The sequence below is a fragment of the Rhinichthys klamathensis genome, unplaced genomic scaffold (genome assembly GCF_029890125.1).
Source record: "Rhinichthys klamathensis goyatoka isolate OS25496 unplaced genomic scaffold, OSU_Roscu_1.1 h1tg000651l_1, whole genome shotgun sequence".
NCBI lineage: Eukaryota > Metazoa > Chordata > Actinopteri > Cypriniformes > Leuciscidae > Rhinichthys > Rhinichthys klamathensis.
This window is the reverse complement of record NW_026607095.1, coordinates 34,502-57,077: the sequence shown is the minus strand read 5'-3', so window position 1 is coordinate 57,077 and position 22,576 is coordinate 34,502. Positions and strand designations below refer to the sequence as shown.

General features: G+C 38.6%; 1 protein-coding gene across 1 annotated transcript in view; it reads left to right on the top strand.

The window, feature by feature from the left end:
• Positions 1–281: 281 nt before the first annotated feature.
• Positions 282–22,576, top strand: part of LOC130076435 (uncharacterized) — a gene marked incomplete at its 3' end in the record, with an annotated part of 53,567 nt that continues 31,272 nt past the window's right edge. The window contains exons 1-2 of the mRNA XM_056241511.1: positions 282–412; positions 16,481–16,801. Coding sequence (XP_056097486.1) covers positions 352–412; positions 16,481–16,801 — 382 coding nt within the window. The remainder of the gene's footprint in view (positions 413–16,480; positions 16,802–22,576) is intronic.

Below are 22,576 nucleotides of genomic sequence, written 5' to 3'. Positions count from 1 at the left end.
GAATGTCTGTATACATTATGCTACATATAGGGATGTTAATAGATATCAGACAATAGAGTAAATAGAAAACAGTATTTATATTATAACTTTTTTATACTGTAGAATTATAGCTGGAACCATTGCTGCCAGTGCTTTGTGAAATTACAGCACAGCCGTAAAATTAAAAACGGTAGAATTACGGTAAATGGCTGGAACCACAGCTGCCAGTGTTTTACTGTAAATATACGGTTGAATTTTTTACAGTGCAGTTGATGAGATCAGAGGAAGTTACCAACCAGAGGAGGAGCTGATAGTGTTTAAAGGAAGAGCTGTAACTGTATATAATGAAGAGGAAGACTGACAGAAACAGAAATGTCTGATAAGTGTGATCTGTGTCTGCTGGGACTGATCATTCTCTCTTCACTTCTCACAGGTAAAGAAATCTGTATTTTCTCTAAACACATTTAGTGGAATTAGTCTGGAAAGAGTTGATTTGAACATGCTCAGTTTATTCTTGCACACATTCACGTTGTGATCTCAGAGTTGTGTATTGATACACACATATCATACTGTATTATTCCTGATACTGGACATAGTGTCACTCAAACATCTGATGATGAAGAATGATCTTCATATTAAGAGTGTGTCAGTGATTTGAACAGCTCTCTGATAAACACTAATAGTTTATTCTGGAGAGTGTGTTGTTTGCTTTAAGTGAAGAAAAAAGGGTAACACTTTACAATAAGGGTATATGCAGGGTGCGATTTGTGAAAAAAACAGGATGTTTTGAAAAAGTTTTATTCCTAAAAATAAATCATGAGAACATGAACTTCATCACTGCATTTACAGGAATTGTAATCTTTTTTCTTATTAACTCATGAAGTAGCCTGTAACGTACGGGCAGAGACGGTCGGATCCATGCGCAGAACTTTATTAGACAATCAAGCACACAAAGAAACAAGGGCAATCCAATAAATCGTGGTACAAACAGGCATAGGTCGAGGCAGGCAGGGCGAGGCGCAGAGGCGGGGCCGGCAGGGCGAGACGCAGAGGCGGGGCCGGCAGGGCAAGGAGTCTGGGAACACCCACCGGAGCCTGGCGAACCAAACGAGTCCTCCTTCTCCTCCTGCGACGGCGAGTCACTGGGCTTGATACTCTCCCTTGGCTAGATTCGGCATTTGACTCACTTGTCTCGGCATTTGACTCACTCGATACACTTGATTCAGTTGACTCACTTGACTTGGGACTTGACTCACTTGACTTGGGACTTGACTCACTTGACTCGGGACTTGACTCACTTGACTCGGGACTTGACTCACTTGACTCGGGACTTGACTCACTTGACTCGGGACTTGACTCACTTCACTTGACTCACTTGACTCACTTGACTCGGAACTTGATTCGGGGCTAGATTCACTTGACTTGGAACTTGACTCAGGGCTAGATTCACTTGACTCGGGATTTGATTCTTTCGAGTCGGCTGGCACGTGCTCAAACTCCAGTTCGGCCGGCGAAACCTCAGCTGTATCTGGATTAGCAAGTTCAACAAAACCAGTGCGGAATACGGGCTCGAGGGGTCCGATACGATGGGTGGGTTTGGCAGGAACGGTAAACTTGAAAGCCCCTCTGACGGTCATCTAGGAAGGATCGAACAGTTTGTGGAGATGAGGCTTTAGCGGCGTGCGGAACGAGTGAGAGAAATCAGCCGCAAACGAACCTCCCCGACGCAGGGACAAGAGCAGTTCCTCAGGATCTTCTCCTGCGGGGAGTTCAAAAGCCTCTCTGAATAGGGCGATAAATACCTCATAAGAAGGGAACGACATCCGACCTGGTTCCCAGAATGTACCGACCCACTCCAGAGCCTTTCCAGTGAGCAGTGAGCAGATGAAGGAAACGCGGTCGTCATTCGAGGTGTACAACTGGGGCTGAAGATTCATATATACGCTGCACTGCTGAAGGAATCCTTCACACGCCACAGGTGAGCCATCAAACTTGTCAGGAAATGCCAGACTGAGATAGTCAGATGCGGTACTCACACTGGGTTGCGGTGGAACAGGTGCAGCGGCAGTTCGGGCTTGATTAGCCGTTGTGCTTGAGCTCTGCGTAGACCAGGTTTGCACGGAGCTTGCTAGTTCCTCGAGGAGAGAAGTTAGTCTCGCCAACTGAGAATGATGAGAGGCTAGCATGGAAGCTCGGGTCTTGACCACGGTGGATGCTGAAAGTTTGCTGGATCCATGTTTGGCGAAGTACCTGTTTCTGGATTGTCCTCTCAATAAAGCCTGCATTTGGATCACCACTGTCTGTTTCCACCGAGCAGTTCATGACAGAATACTGAGCCACTACTGATCCAGCGGCTGAGAGGAACACGGACCTCGTTATGGATCCCACAGCGCAGATCGTAAGCCTCCGTCAAGGAGAAAGTCCTCTCAAGGTTTTTGTGACAGATTTTTTGAAGCTCGCTCGTCAGTCCTACTTGATTGATTTCTGTTTGATGATGTTCTTTCGGGGAGGATTGTCTGAACCGCTCGGCTCTGCTATACCGTTTCCGTGTTCAAGCTGGACTCTAACCCAATATATTGACCTGGCCCTTTCCATGAGCGGTTCGGCTTTTACTGTGGATTTTTTGAAACTTTTGCTTCACAAAGGACCCGACGATTCGCCACTTTACAAGGTACCCACTGAATCCACGCATCAATTGTCTCCTGGCGAACCCGCGCTTCACTTCAGCCCTGCCGAGACCGCGCTCCACAAGCCTGCAATTCACGTCTGTCCAGCCGAACCCGCTTTACGTGAGCCAAGTCGAGCCTGCTTTTCACGACATGCCTGAGCTTCTTCCCGCCGAGACCGACATGCCTGAGTTTCTGTCTTCCGAGCCCGCGGTTCACGAGTCAAGAGAGTCAAGTCCCAAGTCAAGAGAGTCAAGTCCCAAGTCAAGAGAGTCAAGTCCCAAGTCGAGTGCCGAGTCAAGTGAGCCGAGTGCCGAGTCAAGTGAGCCGCGTGCCGAGTCAAGTGAGTCAAGTGCCGAGTCAAGTGCCAAGTCAAGTGAATCTAGTGCCGTGTCAAGTGAATCGAGTGAGTCAAGTGCCAAGTCAAGTGAGTCAAGAGCCGAGTCAAGTGAGTCAAGAGCCGAGTCAAGTGAGTCTAGTGCCGAGACAAGTGAGTCAAGTGCCGAATCTAACCAAGTGAGTGAATCTAGCCAAGTGAGAGATTCAAGCCCAGTGAAGCGCTGTCGCAGAAGGAAGAGGAGGACTCGTTTGGCTCGCCAGGCTCCGGAGGGCGTTCCCAGTTTCCTCGCCCTGCCGGCCCCGCCTCTGCGCCTCGCCCTGCCGGCCTCGCCCTGCCGGCCCCGCCTCTGCGCCTCGCCCTGCCGGCCCCGCCTCTGCGCCTCGCCCTGCCTGCGCCCTTCAAGCTCCGGGAGGCCTTTCCTGAACCTGTTTACCACCTGGAGGTTTCTCCCGTGGATTTCCCCAAGTATTTTTTGGGGGGGGGGGGGGTAGGAGGTTAAATCCCCCTCCCAGTGCATGGATAGTGCCACTCTGCTTGACATGTCAAAACACTTATTTATGAATGGCAAAATTAAATGGCACAATGTATTGTCAACTTAAACATAAATAGGCTATAGTGTAGGCCTTTGCATCATACTAGGAAAACAGTCTTTTTCTGCTTTCCTGTGGGAAAATCCGTAGCTTTCCATTGGGTGGTCCATTTCGGATTTTATTGTTCTATCGCACTGACAGTTCACATTACAGCGCTTTACTTATGCTGCGTTCCAGGCAGATTTTTGAGCACGTAAATCACAACTTCAAACCACGACTCACGGCTTTGTAGCGTTCCAGGCCAGTCACGCCAAACTACCTGAGCGCAATATACATAATTATTGTTTCAGACACATAACATTGTAATACATAATCGTGTGTATTATTATTATCATTATTATTAATTTGACTGCAGCGTTATATTGTCCTTAAGTGTATTCTCACCGTGTACCGCCTGCAGAAACACTGCATCCGGGGCTGCCATTGTTGTTTTGTATGGTTTGATTGGTTTCACGGGCTATGTGACGTCAGAGCTCGTAACTGGGAGTACATCGATCTAGTACGAGTTCACGGGTGGGAAGTCACGGGTTTGACTGCCGTTCCAGTGCACTTTCACGTGTATAAGGTTGGAAAAACACGGGTTACAGGTTGCCTGGAACGCGGCATAAGTTTAGGCTAGGCTACTTCTATCAGTCTGCTGAACCATGGATTGATTGCAAAGTTAAACCATCACAGTAGAAACAGTTGTACTGCTGTTAAAGTAATAACGTTAACGTTACATCGCGATGCTGAGCTACAGTGAAATGATAGAAAAGACAGATGTATTATCTGTGTCAATTCGCGCCTAAACGCTAAACGCCTCCGACACACAGCTCCACGGCACAGTCTCGCAAGTGTTGATAGGCTATTACACGTGAGGAGTAACCAATCAGAGAGCGCCGTGGGCGGGACATTGAGCAAGTCTGCAGAGAGCTGATTACAGAGAGGCCCACGCTTGTAAATTTACTGTTGTTCTGTTATTTTTTGTGTTTTATACTTTTGTTTGTGGTTTTGATACGAACCAAGTGTTCTATGGGATACTGATTTTCCCCCATCACATTTATCTGTATCTGCTGTTATTTCCATGGGTAATTGAATATATTTTAGGGTGAAATTCATTTAATTTACATTAGAGATATATTTACTGAGACTTTGTGAGGTACTCAACAGGTAGTTTGAGAAGTATTTATCAAAAGTGATATACACTTCTGTCTTTTGATAATTCAATCCAGGGTTTATTAATACACTAGTCATTTATTTGATAATTTTTCCCTTTCTGTTTAATAAATCCTATTGTTAACTTCTTTAAACTTACCTTGTGTGTTGATTTAGGGTTTTTCTCTGTTGGGTCATCGCCATTAAATATAAGCATATTACTAAAAGAATACAAATATATTTAATCTGAGTACAGTAGTCAACTAGGGTCATAGGAGAGACATTATTATAAAGTCGAGAGACATTTCAGAACCTGGGTGCTCCGCCCTATTAATGGTCAATGGTAGGGGGCGCTACAGACATTTTAAGGTATTAGTGTATTTTCTACGGTTGAAGAGGAGGATCAACTAATCCTGTGCCATCCAGTAATGTTTATGACAAAGCTGCATATGATATTAAACTATTTACAATTTGTTTCAAAGTCAGGGTACTTCTTATTCCTTACTAAAAGAGGCAGTTTGATTTGGTTTATCCATAAATGTTAATGAATGCATTAATTATCAAACATGTATAACATGTAGTGAAGGCTGCCGTTATTCATGTGTGAATCCATAATGACTCCAGTCGTAGTTCAGGATAACTCTTCATTGGTTCATGATTAGTTCAGGCTTTTAATCAGAGGTGTAAAGTCCAGGGGTCAGAAAGTAAAAGTCCTGCCATACGTTTATTCCACTAATTAGTTCTCTCTCCCGGCTGGAAAACTGCTAATTGGCAAATCCAGGAGATTGAACAAAACACTGAGGAGGACTTTTACTTTCTGAACCTGGACTTTACACCTCTGCTTTTAATTATCATTAGTTAAGTTGGCTTGTGAGAGCCAACTTACTGAAATCATATTTAAACTTATTATTCTTTTTATTCTTTTTATGAGACTCAAATTTCTGACTCTAACTCCTCCTAGACTAGAGCTTTAACTCCACATACTCCAAACTCGGCTCGGACACTCAAACTGTTTTGACTTAGTGTGCCATAGGCTATCTTTTCTAACTGATCGGACTTACGGTTTTCCTAAAAATGACGATCAAACTCGGAAATAATCCCATTGATTTAACATTGCGGAATCTTCAGATTTTCAAACTCCCCAAAATTTCAAATCTAAACTCCTTGAAGCCCTAGACTCAATCAAACTGCCATTCTATTCGCTAGTTGCATAACAACGGAAATAGTATTTCCGGTTTGTGTGTGGTGAGCTGGATCACTTCCGGTCACTGCTTCCGTCAATGGCACTCGCTTACTTAACCGACCGTTCAGCATAGTGTAAAAAAAACACACGAGTCTTTTTGGTATTAAAACAGGTGTTGTACCGAATTCCGACTCGCAGACAAATCACACGCCCCTTCGCGTGCACGCGCCTCTCACATAAATACGCGCTGAAGCGAGTTTGAATGCACTTCCTTTGCCGTATGGGTTTATCGATTAATTTTTCTCACAACAAGCACCCAGATCCTGCATGAAAGCTTTGTCTACACTTACATAAATTAACAGAAAGTGAACTAGTGTGGATAAAAGATGCAAACAAACAAAAACGTACACTGTAAAAAAAAAAAGTTTTTTCACAGAAATATACTGTATTATTTTACAGATATTTTCTGTTTTTTTAACATTACGTGTAAATGTCATTAAAATACAGAAAAAAACTTTTATTAAAAACATTAACCATAAAATAAAAGTAATAATCTGTAAATTCATATAAGGAGAAATTATAGTTTTTTTACAGGATTATTCTTTTGTTTAATTGGCTTGAATGTTAAATTACATTAAATTCTATGTAAAAAGACAAAAAAAATCGCTTATTTAAAATTAAGACAACTATGTGTTTTTTTACTGTGAAACCTTAAATTTAAGGTAAATACATGTAAAAAAACAATCGTAAAAAAACGGTAAAAAGTCTGGCAGCAAAGTTGCCAAACACTTACCGTCAAATTACATTAAAAAACCTTAAGTTATTCTACGGAATAATTCTGTTTTTTAAAATACAGATATTTACTGTAAACATTTTCTGTATTTTTACAGTTCCACTGCTGTAGAATGAAAAGAAAATCTCATTAAAAAAATGTCTGTAGAACATTAAACAAATGAATAAATCTGCATATAAACTGGAAATTATTGCAGGAATACCTTACAATTATACAATTAAAGAAGTCTTCTGTTTTTACACAGTATTCTTTGGTAAATTCATAACATTATCAATTACATCCACAAGAACTCCCCGTCAAAGTACAGATTTTTAGATGTAAAACACGTACTTTTCACATTAATGTATAGGTTTACTTTGAATAAACTTACTTTTATAGTAATTAAACGCAACTATCCAATATATCTACATACTTTTAATTCAAGGAGTTCACTTTATATAAACATTGTTTTAAAGTAAATAAAAGCAACTATCCAATATATCTACATTACTTTACCATTAATGTATAGGGTTAGGGTTAGGTTAGCACCTCACACCTATCAAATACAGGGTAAATGTAAAACTTCCAAGTCCCCTGCCACCAATGCAGATATTTTTCAGAAGCAAAGATAAACTTTGCTGGCCACATCAGCTTAAGATTCAACAAGTGCAGATACAAGAGTGATAGATAAAAAATATATACATAAAATAAAAATAAAAAAACAGCTATGTAGGCTATACCTTTCATGCATATGCTGTAAATAAAAATTGAACATAATAATTACTGTGTTACAGAAACAGATCTAAAAATATTGCCTCGAAAGATGGATGAATACAGTAGGAGATATTTTTGCACAGTGTAACTAAATATACAGTTATTGTACATGAAATAATTGAGCTTAAGTTTAATTATTATAAAATTAAATCAAGAATAGTCAGTGATTGTTTATGCATCCTATATCCAGTGTTTCTACTGTCAGGTACCACTGACTCAGTGTTTACAATTCTGAAGTGTTCTGTAACAATTTCATAAGTGGCAGAGAAAAAATTGAGTGGCAACATTTTCAGACCCCACCCCGTGCACTGTAGCTGCTGCTGTCTGCTGCACCCTCAAGTCTCGGATCATCATGCTTTGGGACAGTTTTTCCGCAAGACAACCAGGCTTAAGAATGCTGGACACTAACCTCCTAATGCCTGTCTGCCTGTTGGTGTGAAAGGACTCTTGAATCTTGTGTGCTGATATGTCCTCTTTTGGCTTGGCTTTTAAGGGTGACATTGTCTGTTTGAAATGCTGCCCTGACAGTGATTTTCTGACCATATACTGACACGTATCTCATATGCTTATTTGAGAAGAAAATATGTGATTCAATTTAAAAGTAAAGGCTGTAAATCAACTTTAAAAACGTTGAAGCATTAAGACACAAAGTCAATCTATATTCAACAAAATTCAAGGCCCTCACTGCAGTGAAATCATTAGGCCACTCCACAATTTTCTCGGTTGATGGGAACAAACCGCCACACTATGAATAAAGCTTTACAATGGGGTGCTATATATTTTTAATTTACAATAGGTGAGCAATGTGTGAAAGACAAGGAATTTATTCTGGGGCTCGAGTTCAACCAAGGCTCTTGTAGCATAAACTTGAGCTTTGGTAAACTGGGGGTGAAGGAATTGAAGACATTAAAATGGTTGAAACATTACACAACGTGTAAACAAACATCCTAATTGTTTTTCTAGTCTCTGTGCTTTAGATATCAAGAAAGTGCGCGCAGATTCAAATAATTGAATGTTGTACAATCATTGGACGAATCATACGCCAGAGGCAATCTCGACCAATGATATTGTTTGACTTTGGGAGGGGGATACGTCATAACTTCGCGCGAAGCAGTAGAGAGCCTGGATAAAGTATGGAACATTTCCACGATATCGGCATTCAGCTTTCACTAAAGGTAGATTAATATACCCAGCCGGCACATGACCGACCTTCAACGTTGAAATATGATTGAAATAATGCCAGTCGTTGAAACAACGTTTAATGCTAAATGGTTGAAAAAGGTTAACAAAAACACTTCTAAATCAACGTTTAATTTTTTACAAGATATGTACGTTGAAACAACGTAATGTTTTCAACAACATACATAAATATCTGCCTTTTAACATATTATTATGATAATTCATTAGCATTTAATGATTTTTCTGATTTTCATAACAGTTCTTCAATGTATATGTTAAAATATAAGTATTATCATTAACAATAATAGTTTCACCCTCAACAGAGCAGTGCAGCAGAAACCTTTTGCTTTATGTGATTTTGTGTGAATTTACAATTTTGTATGCTTGCCAATTTTGTCTGCTTGCCTAACAGTTTACATTGCATTATTACATATTCATACACTGTCATGTCATTTGACCAATTAATTAAATAGTAATACAGACTGCAACTCGCGCAAACTATTGCTATTGTTATTGGTTGTTTCTCCGTTTTACTTTGAGCATGAATGGTTAATCTGTCTGTCTTCCAGGAAACTGTCCAATGAGAATGTGCGCGGCTCTGCGCGCCTATTTTAAGTTTGAAAATACGTCCGTTACTCTCGGTTGGTGTGAGCAGCTGCTGTTTGCGTTGTTGATTACTCGGTCAGACCTGGATTATTTTATATCTGCCTGTTGAATTCTTAAATTCTGAGCGAATTTTAGTTGCTATGTCAATGAAGAACAAAAGCTGGAATATGAACAGAGGAAGGGGTCGTACGTGGTCTGTTGGCGATATCAGGTAAGAAAACATTTTTCAGTCCTTAACAGTCTAACGTTTAGGGACACGGGTAATTTAACTGTCATAGGCTTACTGCAACCTCATAAGATGAATAAGTTATCTCTGTGTGTGTTTTTGTACTGCTTCACTATTAACGTAGCGATATTAGCACGTATTTCAATGTGTTAGTACCATCTAACATTGCTGTGTTTTGTTGTTGGTAAGTTAACATGAGAGGTAAAAAAGCGTGGGAATGAGTAAAGTGATAAAACCGTCATTTATTCGTTAGAAGTATGTTTACATAACCTCTTCAAACACTGATAACATATTGAAAAGATATTTGTGTACTTTATTTTTTAGATCAAGCATTGGAATAAGATGTTTATCGGGGGAGAACACCCAACAGAAAGACCCATTCACCAACTAACGTTACAGTAAGTCAATTTTACCCACTGTTCGAAAACCTACACTGGGATAGTATTAAGTGTGATTTTCATACTGTTACTGATGGAAAGTCTGAGTAACTTTCTGTCCTTTTGTCTTTCTTCTGCTGAAGTGGCGCACTGAAAGGGGAGATTCGTGTCACCTTCATCAGTCCTTTCTTTAATCACTGGAAACATTAAGGGAAAGACCCTCAGATGCAGGTAAAATTATTTGATGGGGTTAGGGTTATTTGATTTTGGTGTACCAACTGGCATTTTTTGTGTGTGCTTCCCTTTCTATGATACACATTTCTGACTGATTGCCATGCTTTATGTGTATGTTTACATTTTTAATCATGTAACAACTAACAGTCTCAAAGATGACATTACTCAAAGATAACATTTTTACAATTGAAATAAATTTCATATACATAATATATATATATATATATTTATGTTTCCTCACAATGTCAAATGTGCTTGTTAAGTGCGGCAGCTTTTATACATTTTACAATTTTAATATGCAAGTTAACATTGTCGAGTCAGCAGGGCTAACGTTAAAACTCGCCGTTTGTTACATTATGTATTAACCTTATAAAAGTCTGTCTAGCAAATGTAACATTATGCTGGTCCTAATAAAGTTAAACCGTTATTAACGTTAGCCCTGAATGTGAAACATGCATCAGCCATCATAACATTAACGTTAAATACCTTTGGTTGACTAACATTAATTTAATAACGTTAGCTGTTAACTTAACGTTACATCTTACAAGTTACTGTTGCCTCTTGCAAACACGTAACAGTAGGGGTGTGAAGGTTATTATATAACCGTGAGAACAGTTACAGTTGAACACCGTCATTAGAACTCTATAACCGCCAAAACCGTTATTCAAATATTTTTTACAAAATTTTTTATCATAGAGAATGTTTAAATACTATTATCAGCTTACGAGGGAAACAGAGGTGTAGAGTTAGTGGTGCTTCGGAGGCTGAGTGCTGGAGATGATTCGGGAGAGGTCTGTGCACGTTTACCGATCAGAGCGCGCGCTGACACGGAGTAAAGCCTTGTTTATACTCGACGCGTCCGTTTCTTTTACTGTCTATGGTCCGCGCGCACCTTAAAAAAATGACGCGTTGGGTGCGCAAGACCCCATTTCGCTTGGCTGTGTGCACAGGGTTTTTTGTAACAGTGCGCACGGCGCCGCATCCGAGGATGAACGACTTCATTGCAAAGTTTTTTTTTGTTAAAGGAGAACTCCGGCGCAAAATGAACCTTTGGTCTAATAAAACATTGGTACCTAGTCAACCGTTCTCTGAGATTTGTTTTCATGATAATCGAATGTAAAGAGTTTTATCTCTAAAAACTGTTTAGCGTATAACACTAGTAATGGGGGCATTTAATAAGTAAAAAGAAATCGCTAGTTAATACCACTAACAAGGCTCAAAATAGCCCCACACTAACACAGTAACATAATGAGGGTCCCTACATGCAAAACGAAGCATTGAGAACTTTGTAAGTGTACAGACCATTTAATAAGAAGATATTTTATGAAGACAGTCCACTTCGTGTATACAGACAGGAGCCATCTTTGGAAAACAGTCTCGACTAGTCAAACCACGAACGACGTGCTAAGTGAGCTGAACTGTATGAAGTTCAGTGAACTTCTGAACTGAATGAATGGCGTTCGTGGTTTGATTAGTCGAGACTGTTTTCCAAAGATGGCTCCTGTCTGTATACTCGAAAAGGACTGTCTTTATCTTTATCTTCTTATTAAACGGTCTGTACACTTACAAAGTTCTCAATGCTTCGGTTTGCATGTAGGGACCCTCATTATGTTACTGTGTTAGTGTGGGGCTATTTTGAGCCTTGTTAGTGGTATTAACTAGCGATTTCTTTTTACTTATTAAATGCCCCCATTACTAGCGTTATACGCTAAACAGTTTTTAGAGATAAAACTCTTTACATCGATTATCAGGAAAACAAATCTCAGAGAACGGTTGACTAGGTACCAATGTGTTATTAGACCAAAGGTTCATTTTGCGCCGGAGTTCTCCTTTAAGGGTTTGTTTACTGTGCAATGAACGTGTTTTGTTTTAAATAAATCACACAAAGTTTTTTTTTTTCTTAAGGATTTGTTAACTGTGTGTGATTCATTTAATGGAAAGCACATTCACTTCTAGTCGTCTTGCTGTTAATTTTAAATAAACGTAGAGCAAGTAGCTAATCAGTGTCTGCTCGTTTATTCCAACTAAGTTGTCCTATAACAGACGAACGTCGCAACGCATACAGTTCAATTTTCATTCAAGCTCCAAACTGCAATTATTGTTAGGGGGCAACCTAATGGCTCTGCTCTGGCGATTTTTACAAGCATGATACATCTTATCTATTTTTCAGGACAATGCCTGGTGAGAGCCACTACAGAGGATCATAGCCATCGTTGGAATTTTGAAAGGACGTGGGTGAATATCAATCTGCCAAATGAACTTTTTTAGCATGCACATTCACATCTGTATATTAATACTGATTATATATTAACTTTGTTTGTTACTGGAAAGAACTTAGCTTCTGAACTAAGAACAAAGAACTTTTTGACTGAAGGACTTGACCGTATTTTATGTGCATTTTAGCCTATGTGCATTTTAAAGTAAACCCCATGCCGTAATGGAAAAAGTATGTACATATATTGGCCAGTTGCTTGTAATTGCTATCAAATATTGTTTACATAAAATAAACATGTGTATTTTTACATATATTGGAGTAATGCTTGTAATTACTGTCTATTAATGTGTATATAAAGTTAACCCATACATTGAGTAAATGTCATGTTGATATATTGGAAAGTTGATTTTAATTAGTATAAAGCAATGTTTATACAAAGTATACCTCATACATTGATGTTAAAAGTATATAGAAGGTAAAGCCCCATACATTAAAGGTACAAATATGTAGAAATATTGGAGAGTTGCCTGTAATTATTGTCAAATAATGTTTATATAAAGTAAACCCCCTTATTTAAATGGTAAACATGTAGAAATATTGGAGAGTTGCTTGTTATTACTGTCAAATAATCTTTATATAAAGTAGCACACTGTATTTAAATGGTACAAATATGTAGAAATATTGGAGAGTTGCTTGTTATTACTGTCAAATAATCTTTATATAAAGTAAACCTGCATACATTAATGGTAAAAGCTTGTAAATTTATTGGAGATGTGTCTGTAATTACTGTCAAATAATGTTTTAATAAAGCAATAACTGTTAAAAATATGTTTCTGAAACTTAATATCACAAGATCTTGTTTTTTTGTACAGGATAAAACCAATATTTAACAGGAATTTACTGTAAATAGATTGAATAATGACATAAAATAAAAGTTTAAATCGATCAATATACTGGTATTAGGCTTTAAATTAGGGTATCTGAAGGTAATTATACAACATTTTCTGTGTGTTTTACATAGAAAAGTCTTTACTTTGACAAGGAGTTCTTGTAGATGGATTGGATTATCCTAAAAATATACCAAATAATACTGTATTAAAACAGAAGTCTTTGTTTTAATTATGTAATTTTAAGGTATTTCTGCAATATTTGTAAGTTTTTATACAGATTTATACATTCGTTTAACATTCAACAGACATTTTTTTATGAGATTTTATTTTTTTTCTACAGCAGTTTGACTGTAAAAATACAGAAAATATTTACGGTAAATATCCGTTTTCAAAAAACAACATTTTTCTGTAAAATAATTTAAGTTTTTTTACTGTAATTTGACGGTAAGTGGTTGGCAACTTTGCTGCCAGACTTTTTACCGTTATTTTACGAAAAATTTTTTTACAGTGTATGGCAGATCGATTAAAACTATAAACTTCGACGGGTAAAGCTACCATAATAAAGCTACCAGCTGTCAAAACATAACTGGTAATTTCACATAATTTAACTGAACGTAACTTTTGTGTGTTAAACACGATGTGGTTCATAGGACAATATTGTATCACTCTCCCCATTGCACAAGAATGTCATTAAAAATAATAATATTTAACCTTTTTCATGAAGATAGGCTTTAGTTCATAAACAAATTATTATGCATGCACTCAATCTTTATTTTTTTTGTAATATGGCAGCAGTTTTTAAGGGCACCTGAACGCAAAACAATTGCTCCAGCTATTTTAATTGTAGGCCTATATCCATAATCCCAGCTAGAATTTTGTTTGTTCTGTTCTAATGTTTTCAGCGGGTAGTTTTATTTTTGTTCCCAAAAAGAACATTGTATAATCTGTGATCTCAACAACATTCCCAAAACATCCTCAAAATGTTGCAGTTAAAACATCCTTAAAACATTACATTCAAATGTTTTCTTTAAAACAGTACCCTCGTAGGGCTTTACAAGTTTAAACCAAACTTGTAGGGAATGTTAGCCAAAGTTCTGAGAACGTTCCCTGCTAGGATGCAAGATGTGAAATTGAAAGAATGAATGAAATAAATAATGTTTTTTTGTGGTCCTAATGTGCCGGAAAATAACTATAATGAAAAAAAAAATGTCTAAGGTTTCTTTACATCCTTAGCTTTATTTATCCTTAGCTTTAGTCAATGATCACATTATTAAAATTATAATTATCAATTATAATTTCTATTTTTAAGATGCAATTAAGCAAAAAACAAACAAACATAAAAACAGGTATTTGCCTCAGGCTATAGTCGATTATATACAATATACAGACATGTATTTTATGAACTAAAGCCTATCTTCATGAAAAAGGTTAAATATTATTATTTTTAATGACATTCTTGTGCAATGGGGAGAGTAATACAATATTTTCCCATGAACCACATCGTGTTTAACACACAAAAGTTACGTTCAGTTAAATTATGTGAAATTAACAGTTATGTTTTGACATCTGGTAGCTTTATTATGGTAGCTTTACAGTTTATAGTTTATAGTTTTAATCGATCTGCCATACGTTTTTGTTTGTTTGCATCTTTTATCCACACTAGTTCACTTTCTGTTAATTTATGTAAGTGTAGACAAAGCTTTCATGCAGGATCTGGGTGCTTGCTGTGAGAAAAATTAATCGATAAACGCATACGGCAAAGGAAGTGCATTCAAACTCGCTTCAGCGCGTATTTATGTGAGAGGCGCGTGCACGCGAAGGGGCGTGTGATTTGTCTGCGAGTCGGAATTCGGTACAACACCTGTTTTAATACCAAAAAGACTCGTGTGTTTTTTTTACACTATGCTGAACGGTCGGTTAAGTAAGCGAGTGCCATTGACGGAAGCAGTGACCGGAAGTGATCCAGCTCACCACAGACAAACCGGAAATACTATTTCCGTTGTTATGCAACTAGGCTATACACTATGAGCCATTGAGACTCATTTAAACTAATAAACTCATCTATCTATGACACTTATCTATCTATCTATATACACTTATCAACTCTTAATCTCATAATAAATTAATAAACTCTAAACTTATAAACTCCAAAACTCATACACTTATAAACTCATGAATTCATACACTTATGGACTATTAAACTCATAAATGAATAAACTCATTTAAACTTATAAACTCTAAACTTATAAACTCTAAACTCCAAAAACTCATACACTTATGAACTCATGAATTCATACACTTATAAACATACACTTAATATACTTTAAGTGTATTAAGTGGGTTGCTAGGGTGTTCAAAATACTTTTGAACACCCTGGCAACCACCCAATATACCCTAGAACACCCTAACAACACCATAGCAACCACCCAGAACACCCTAGCAACTGCCTAACAACCACCCAGAACCGCCTATCAACCACTCAAAATACTTTTGAACACCATAGCAACCACCCAGAACACACTAGCAACCACCAAAAATACCTTAGGACACCCTAGCAGCCGCCTAGCAACCACACAGAACACCATAGCAACCACCCAAAATACCATAGAACACCATAGCAACCACCCAGAACACCATAGCAACCCCTCAAAATAGCTTAGAACACCCTAGCAACCCTCTATCAACCACCCATAGTACCCTAGCAACCACTCAAAACACCTTAGCAACCACTTAGCAACCACTCAAAATACTTTAGCAACCACCCTGAGCACCCTAGCATCCGCCTATCAACCACCCAGAACACCATAGCAACCACCCAAAATACCATAGCAACCCACTAGAAACACCCTAGCAACTTTAAATTACTTCAAACTATACTTTAAACTTTAAACTACTTTAAACTTTAAACTATTCAAAACTTTAAACTAAACTACTTTAAACTAATTTACACTTTAAACTAATTTAAACTTTAAACTACTTTAAAATTCAAACTTTAAAATAATTTAAACTTTAAACTACTTTAAAATTTTACTCTATAAACTAATATAAACTTCAAACTACTTTAAACTTCTTCAAACTTTCTGGTCCAAACTTTCACAAGCCAACATAAAGTTTGTCTCGACGAACTTTTTCTAGTTCATGTTGAATTAAGTATTAATTCAGGTATTAGTACATGATTATTCATATACCCTTATTGTGAAATGTTACCGGAAAAAGACTGTATGATTTGAATCTTCTGCTTGTTATGCTGGTATGGTTTATGGTTTAATTTATTAATATATATCATAATGATCACTGAGATCTACTGTGTTTCAGGCACCAGTGGAGTGGATGAGGATCATGTGTTCATCAGTTCTGGTGGAAATGTCCGTCTGTCCTGTAATAAAGCTCTTTCTGACTGCACATCAACTACATGGATCTATAACAGATTCAGACACTCAGGGACAGTTGCACTGATTACTGGAGGGATAAAGAAGAAAGACACAGAGAGACATGAGAGACTGAGTCTGGAGTCTGACTGCTCTCTGAACATCAAGAACGTCACAGAAGAAGATTATGGATTATACAGCTGCCAACAATATGTGAACGGACAGAAACATGGAACTGATGCACGTGTTTATCTGCATGTTCTTCATGGTAAGTTTATGATTATGTGGTCAATTTAAAAAGGGCAGATTCTTTATTAAACTCAGATGATGATTGAAGAGTCTGTGATTTGTGTCTTGTGTTCAGTTTCAGTGTCTCCATCATCATCATCATCATCATCATCATCATCCTCACAGACTGAGATCAGTCCAGGCCGCTCTGTGACTCTCTCCTGTCAGTTGTATTCATATGCTGGATTCTCCTGTGATTATTGGGTTCGTTCTGGGGGAGTTGAGCTGTTGTGGGTGAATCAGGCTGGTGTTGATCTGAAGACAGACTCCAGATATCAGATATTATCATCATCAGATCAATATCGCTGTATCATCATCACTCTGACTACAACACTCCTGAATGAAGATGACAACAGAGAGTGGAGATGTCAGCTTACTTACAGAAATCAACTCAAGACCTCAGTCAGATACACTGTCAAGTATTCAGGAGAGAAAACACTGTTAGAAGACAGATTTGTGAAAACTTTCACAGACTGGCTCTACTCTTTCTGATGACTTCACAATGTGAAGATATGATGTTAATGTCCTACAGGTGATGCGTCTGAACATTCATCTTCTGCAGCTCCAGTCTCTTCAACAACACTGACTCCAGTCAGCAGATCAAACTCTGAGAAGACATCAAGCCGAACTACAGCAGCAGCTTCTACACAAGGTTCATGATCACATGATCGCTGGCACACACATCAACCTCGAAGGATTCCTCAATATTTGTGCATTTGAATGTTTTCATACAGGAAACATTATATGTTTTAGATGCCGTCAATAAATAGATATTCCTCATCTCAATGTTTCTGCAAACTTAGAAATGCAAGAGTACTAGAACCTCACTTAACATGAATATCTGTGAATGAATAAAGCATCAAATAGATTATTTTTGGTCAATGGCGATAGTCGTTCTCCTCCTGACGGCTTGAGATTGAAGTAAGAAGATAATGATGACAGACTCGTGCACATATTCCTCATTTCTGTGATGTGAAGCTCCAGTATTATGTGTTGATGATGTTGTGTAGATGTGGCATTATGTGTTGATGATGTGTTGAACTAACAGACGTGATCCACAGATCCAGCATCAGGATTATTATTATACAGAGGTACGACACGTTCATTTATACTGACAGCTTTATAACATTACACTATCAGTCAGTCTGTAAATGCTTCATCAATAACTGTTGATAGATGAAGACCCTTGACTTCAGTCATGTACAGTTTCTCTTCTTCCTCTCATGTTTCCTGCAGTGATTGTGAGTATTGTTGAGATCGCAGTGTTTGCTGCTCCTACTGTGATTCTTCTTCAGATCATCTGTGCAAGAAGAGCTGGTGAGTTTGAGCCGCACACAATCTGAAGATTCACACTCATCTGATCTGAACATCTGCAATCATGATAAACACACACACTGAACATCTGCAGTCATGATAAACACACACACTGAACATCTGCAGTCATGATAAACACACACACTGAACATCTGCAGTCATGATAAACACACACACTGAACATCTGCAGTCATGATAAACACACACGCTGAACATCTGCAGTCATGATAAACACACACACTGAACATCTGCAGTCATGATAAACACACACACTGAACATCTGCAGTCATGATAAACACACACACTGAACATCTGCAGTCATGATAAACACACACACTGAACATCTGCAGTCATGATAAACACACACGCTGAACATCTGCAGTCATGATAAACACACACACTGAACATCTGCAGTCATGATAAACACACACACTGAACATCTGCAGTCATAATAAACACACACACTGAACATCTGCAGTCATGATAAACACACACACTGAACATCTGCAGTCATGATAAACACACGCACTGAACATCTGCAATCATGATAAACACACACACTGAACATCTGCAGTCATGATAAACACACGCACTGAACATCTGCAGTCATGATAAACACACACACTGAACATCTGCAGTCATGATAAACACACACACACTGAACATCTGCAGTCATGATAAACACACACACTGAACATCTGCAGTCATGATAAACACACACTGAACATCTGCAGTCATGATAAACACACACACTGAACATCTGCAGTCATGATAAACACACACACTGAACATCTGCAATCATGATAAACACACACACACTGAACATCTGCAGTCATGATAAACACACACACTGAACATCTGCAGTCATGATAAACACACACACTGAACATCTGCAGTCATGATAAACACACACACTGAACATCTGCAGTCATGATAAACACACACACTGAACATCTGCAGTCATGATAAACACACACACACTGAACATCTGCAGTCATGATAAACACACACACACTGAACATCTGCAGTCATGATAAACACACACACTGAACATCTGCAGTCATGATAAACACACACACTGAACATCTGCAATCATGATAAACACACACACACTGAACATCTGCAGTCATGATAAACACACACACTGAACATCTGCAGTCATGATAAACACACACACACTGAACATCTGCAGTCATGATAAACACACACACTGAACATCTGCAGTCATGATAAACACACACACTGAACATCTGCAGTCATGATAAACACACACACTGAACATCTGCAGTCACGATAAACACACACACTGAACATCTGCAGTCATGATAAACACACACACTGAACATCTGCAGTCATGATAAACACACACACACTGAACATCTGCAGTCATGATAAACACACACACACTGAACATCTGCAGTCATGATAAACACACACACTGAACATCTGCAGTCATGATAAACACACACACACTGAACATCTGCAGTCATGATAAACACACACACTGAACATCTGCAGTCATGATAAACACACACACTGAACATCTGCAGTCATGATAAACACACACACTGAACATCTGCAGTCATGATAAACACACACACTGAACATCTGCAGTCATGATAAACACACACACTGAACATCTGCAGTCATGATAAACACACACTGAACATCTGCAGTCATGATAAACACACACACACACTGAACATCTGCAGTCATGATAAACACACACACTGAACATCTGCAGTCATGATAAACACACACACTGAACATCTGCAGTCATGATAAACACACACACACTGAACATCTGCAGTCATGATAAACACACACACTGAACATCTGCAGTCATGATAAACACACACACACTGAACATCTGCAGTCATGATAAACACACACACTGAACATCTGCAGTCATGATAAACACACACACACTGAACATCTGCAGTCATGATAAACACACACACTGAACATCTGCAGTCATGATAAACACACACACACTGAACATCTGCAGTCATGATAAACACACACACTGAACATCTGCAGTCATGATAAACACACACACACTGAACATCTGCAGTCATGATAAACACACACACTGAACATCTGCAGTCATGATAAACACACACACACTGAACATCTGCAGTCATGATAAACACACACACTGAACATCTGCAGTCATGATAAACACACACACTGAACATCTGCAGTCATGATAAACACACACACTGAACATCTGCAGTCATGATAAACACACACACTGAACATCTGCAGTCATGATAAACACACACACTGAACATCTGCAGTCATGATAAACACACACACTGAACATCTGCAGTCATGATAAACACACACACTGAACATCTGCAGTCATGATAAACACACACACTGAACATCTGCAGTCATGATAAACACACACACTGAACATCTGCAGTCATGATAAACACACACACTGAACATCTGCAGTCATGATAAACACACACACTGAACATCTGCAGTCATGATAAACACACACACTGAACATCTGCAGTCATGATAAACACACACACTGAACATCTGCAGTCATGATAAACACACACACTGAACATCTGCAGTCATGATAAACACACACACTGAACATCTGCAGTCATGATAAACACACACACTGAACATCTGCAGTCATGATAAACACACACACTGAACATCTGCAGTCATGATAAACACACACACACTGAACATCTGCAGTCATGATAAACACACACACTGAACATCTGCAGTCATGATAAACACACACACTGAACATCTGCAGTCATGATAAACACACACACTGAACATCTGCAGTCATGATAAACACACACACTGAACATCTGCAGTCATGATAAACACACACACTGAACATCTGCAGTCATGATAAACACACACACTGAACATCTGCAGTCATGATAAACACACACACTGAACATCTGCAGTCATGATAAACACACACACTGAACATCTGCAGTCATGATAAACACACACACTGAACATCTGCAGTCATGATAAACACACACACTGAACATCTGGTCATGATAAACACACACACTGAACATCTGCAGTCATGATAAACACACACACTGAACATCTGCAGTCATGATAAACACACACACTGAACATCTGCAGTCATGATAAACACACACACTGAACATCTGCAGTCATGATAAACACACACACTGAACATCTGCAGTCATGATAAACACACACACTGAACATCTGCAGTCATGATAAACACACACACTGAACATCTGCAGTCATGATAAACACACACACTGAACATCTGCAGTCATGATAAACACACACACTGAACATCTGCAGTCATGATAAACACACACACTGAACATCTGCAGTCATGATAAACACACACACTGAACATCTGCAGTCATGATAAACACACACACTGAACATCTGCAGTCATGATAAACACACACACTGAACATCTGCAGTCATGATAAACACACACACTGAACATCTGCAGTCATGATAAACACACACACTGAACATCTGCAGTCATGATAAACACACACACTGAACATCTGCAGTCATGATAAACACACACACTGAACATCTGCAGTCATGATAAACACACACACTGAACATCTGCAGTCATGATAAACACACACACTGAACATCTGCAGTCATGATAAACACACACACTGAACATCTGCAGTCATGATAAACACACACACACTGAACATCTGCAGTCATGATAAACACACACACTGAACATCTGCAGTCATGATAAACACACACACTGAACATCTGCAGTCATGATAAACACACACACTGAACATCTGCAGTCATGATAAACACACACACTGAACATCTGCAGTCATGATAAACACACACACTGAACATCTGCAGTCATGATAAACACACACACTGAACATCTGCAGTCATGATAAACACACACACTGAACATCTGCAGTCATGATAAACACACACACTGAACATCTGCAGTCATGATAAACACACACACTGAACATCTGCAGTCATGATAAACACACACACTGAACATCTGCAGTCATGATAAACACACACACTGAACATCTGCAGTCATGATAAACACACACACTGAACATCTGCAGTCATGATAAACACACACACTGAACATCTGCAGTCATGATAAACACACACACTGAACATCTGCAGTCATGATAAACACACACACTGAACATCTGCAGTCATGATAAACACACACACTGAACATCTGCAGATCATGATAAACACACACACTGAACATCTGCAGTCATGATAAACACACACACTGAACATCTGCAGTCATGATAAACACACACACTGAACATCTGCAGTCATGATAAACACACACACTAACACACACACTGAACATCTGCAATCATGATAAACACACACACTGAACATCTGCAGTCATGATAAACACACACACTGAACATCTGCAGTCATGATAAACACA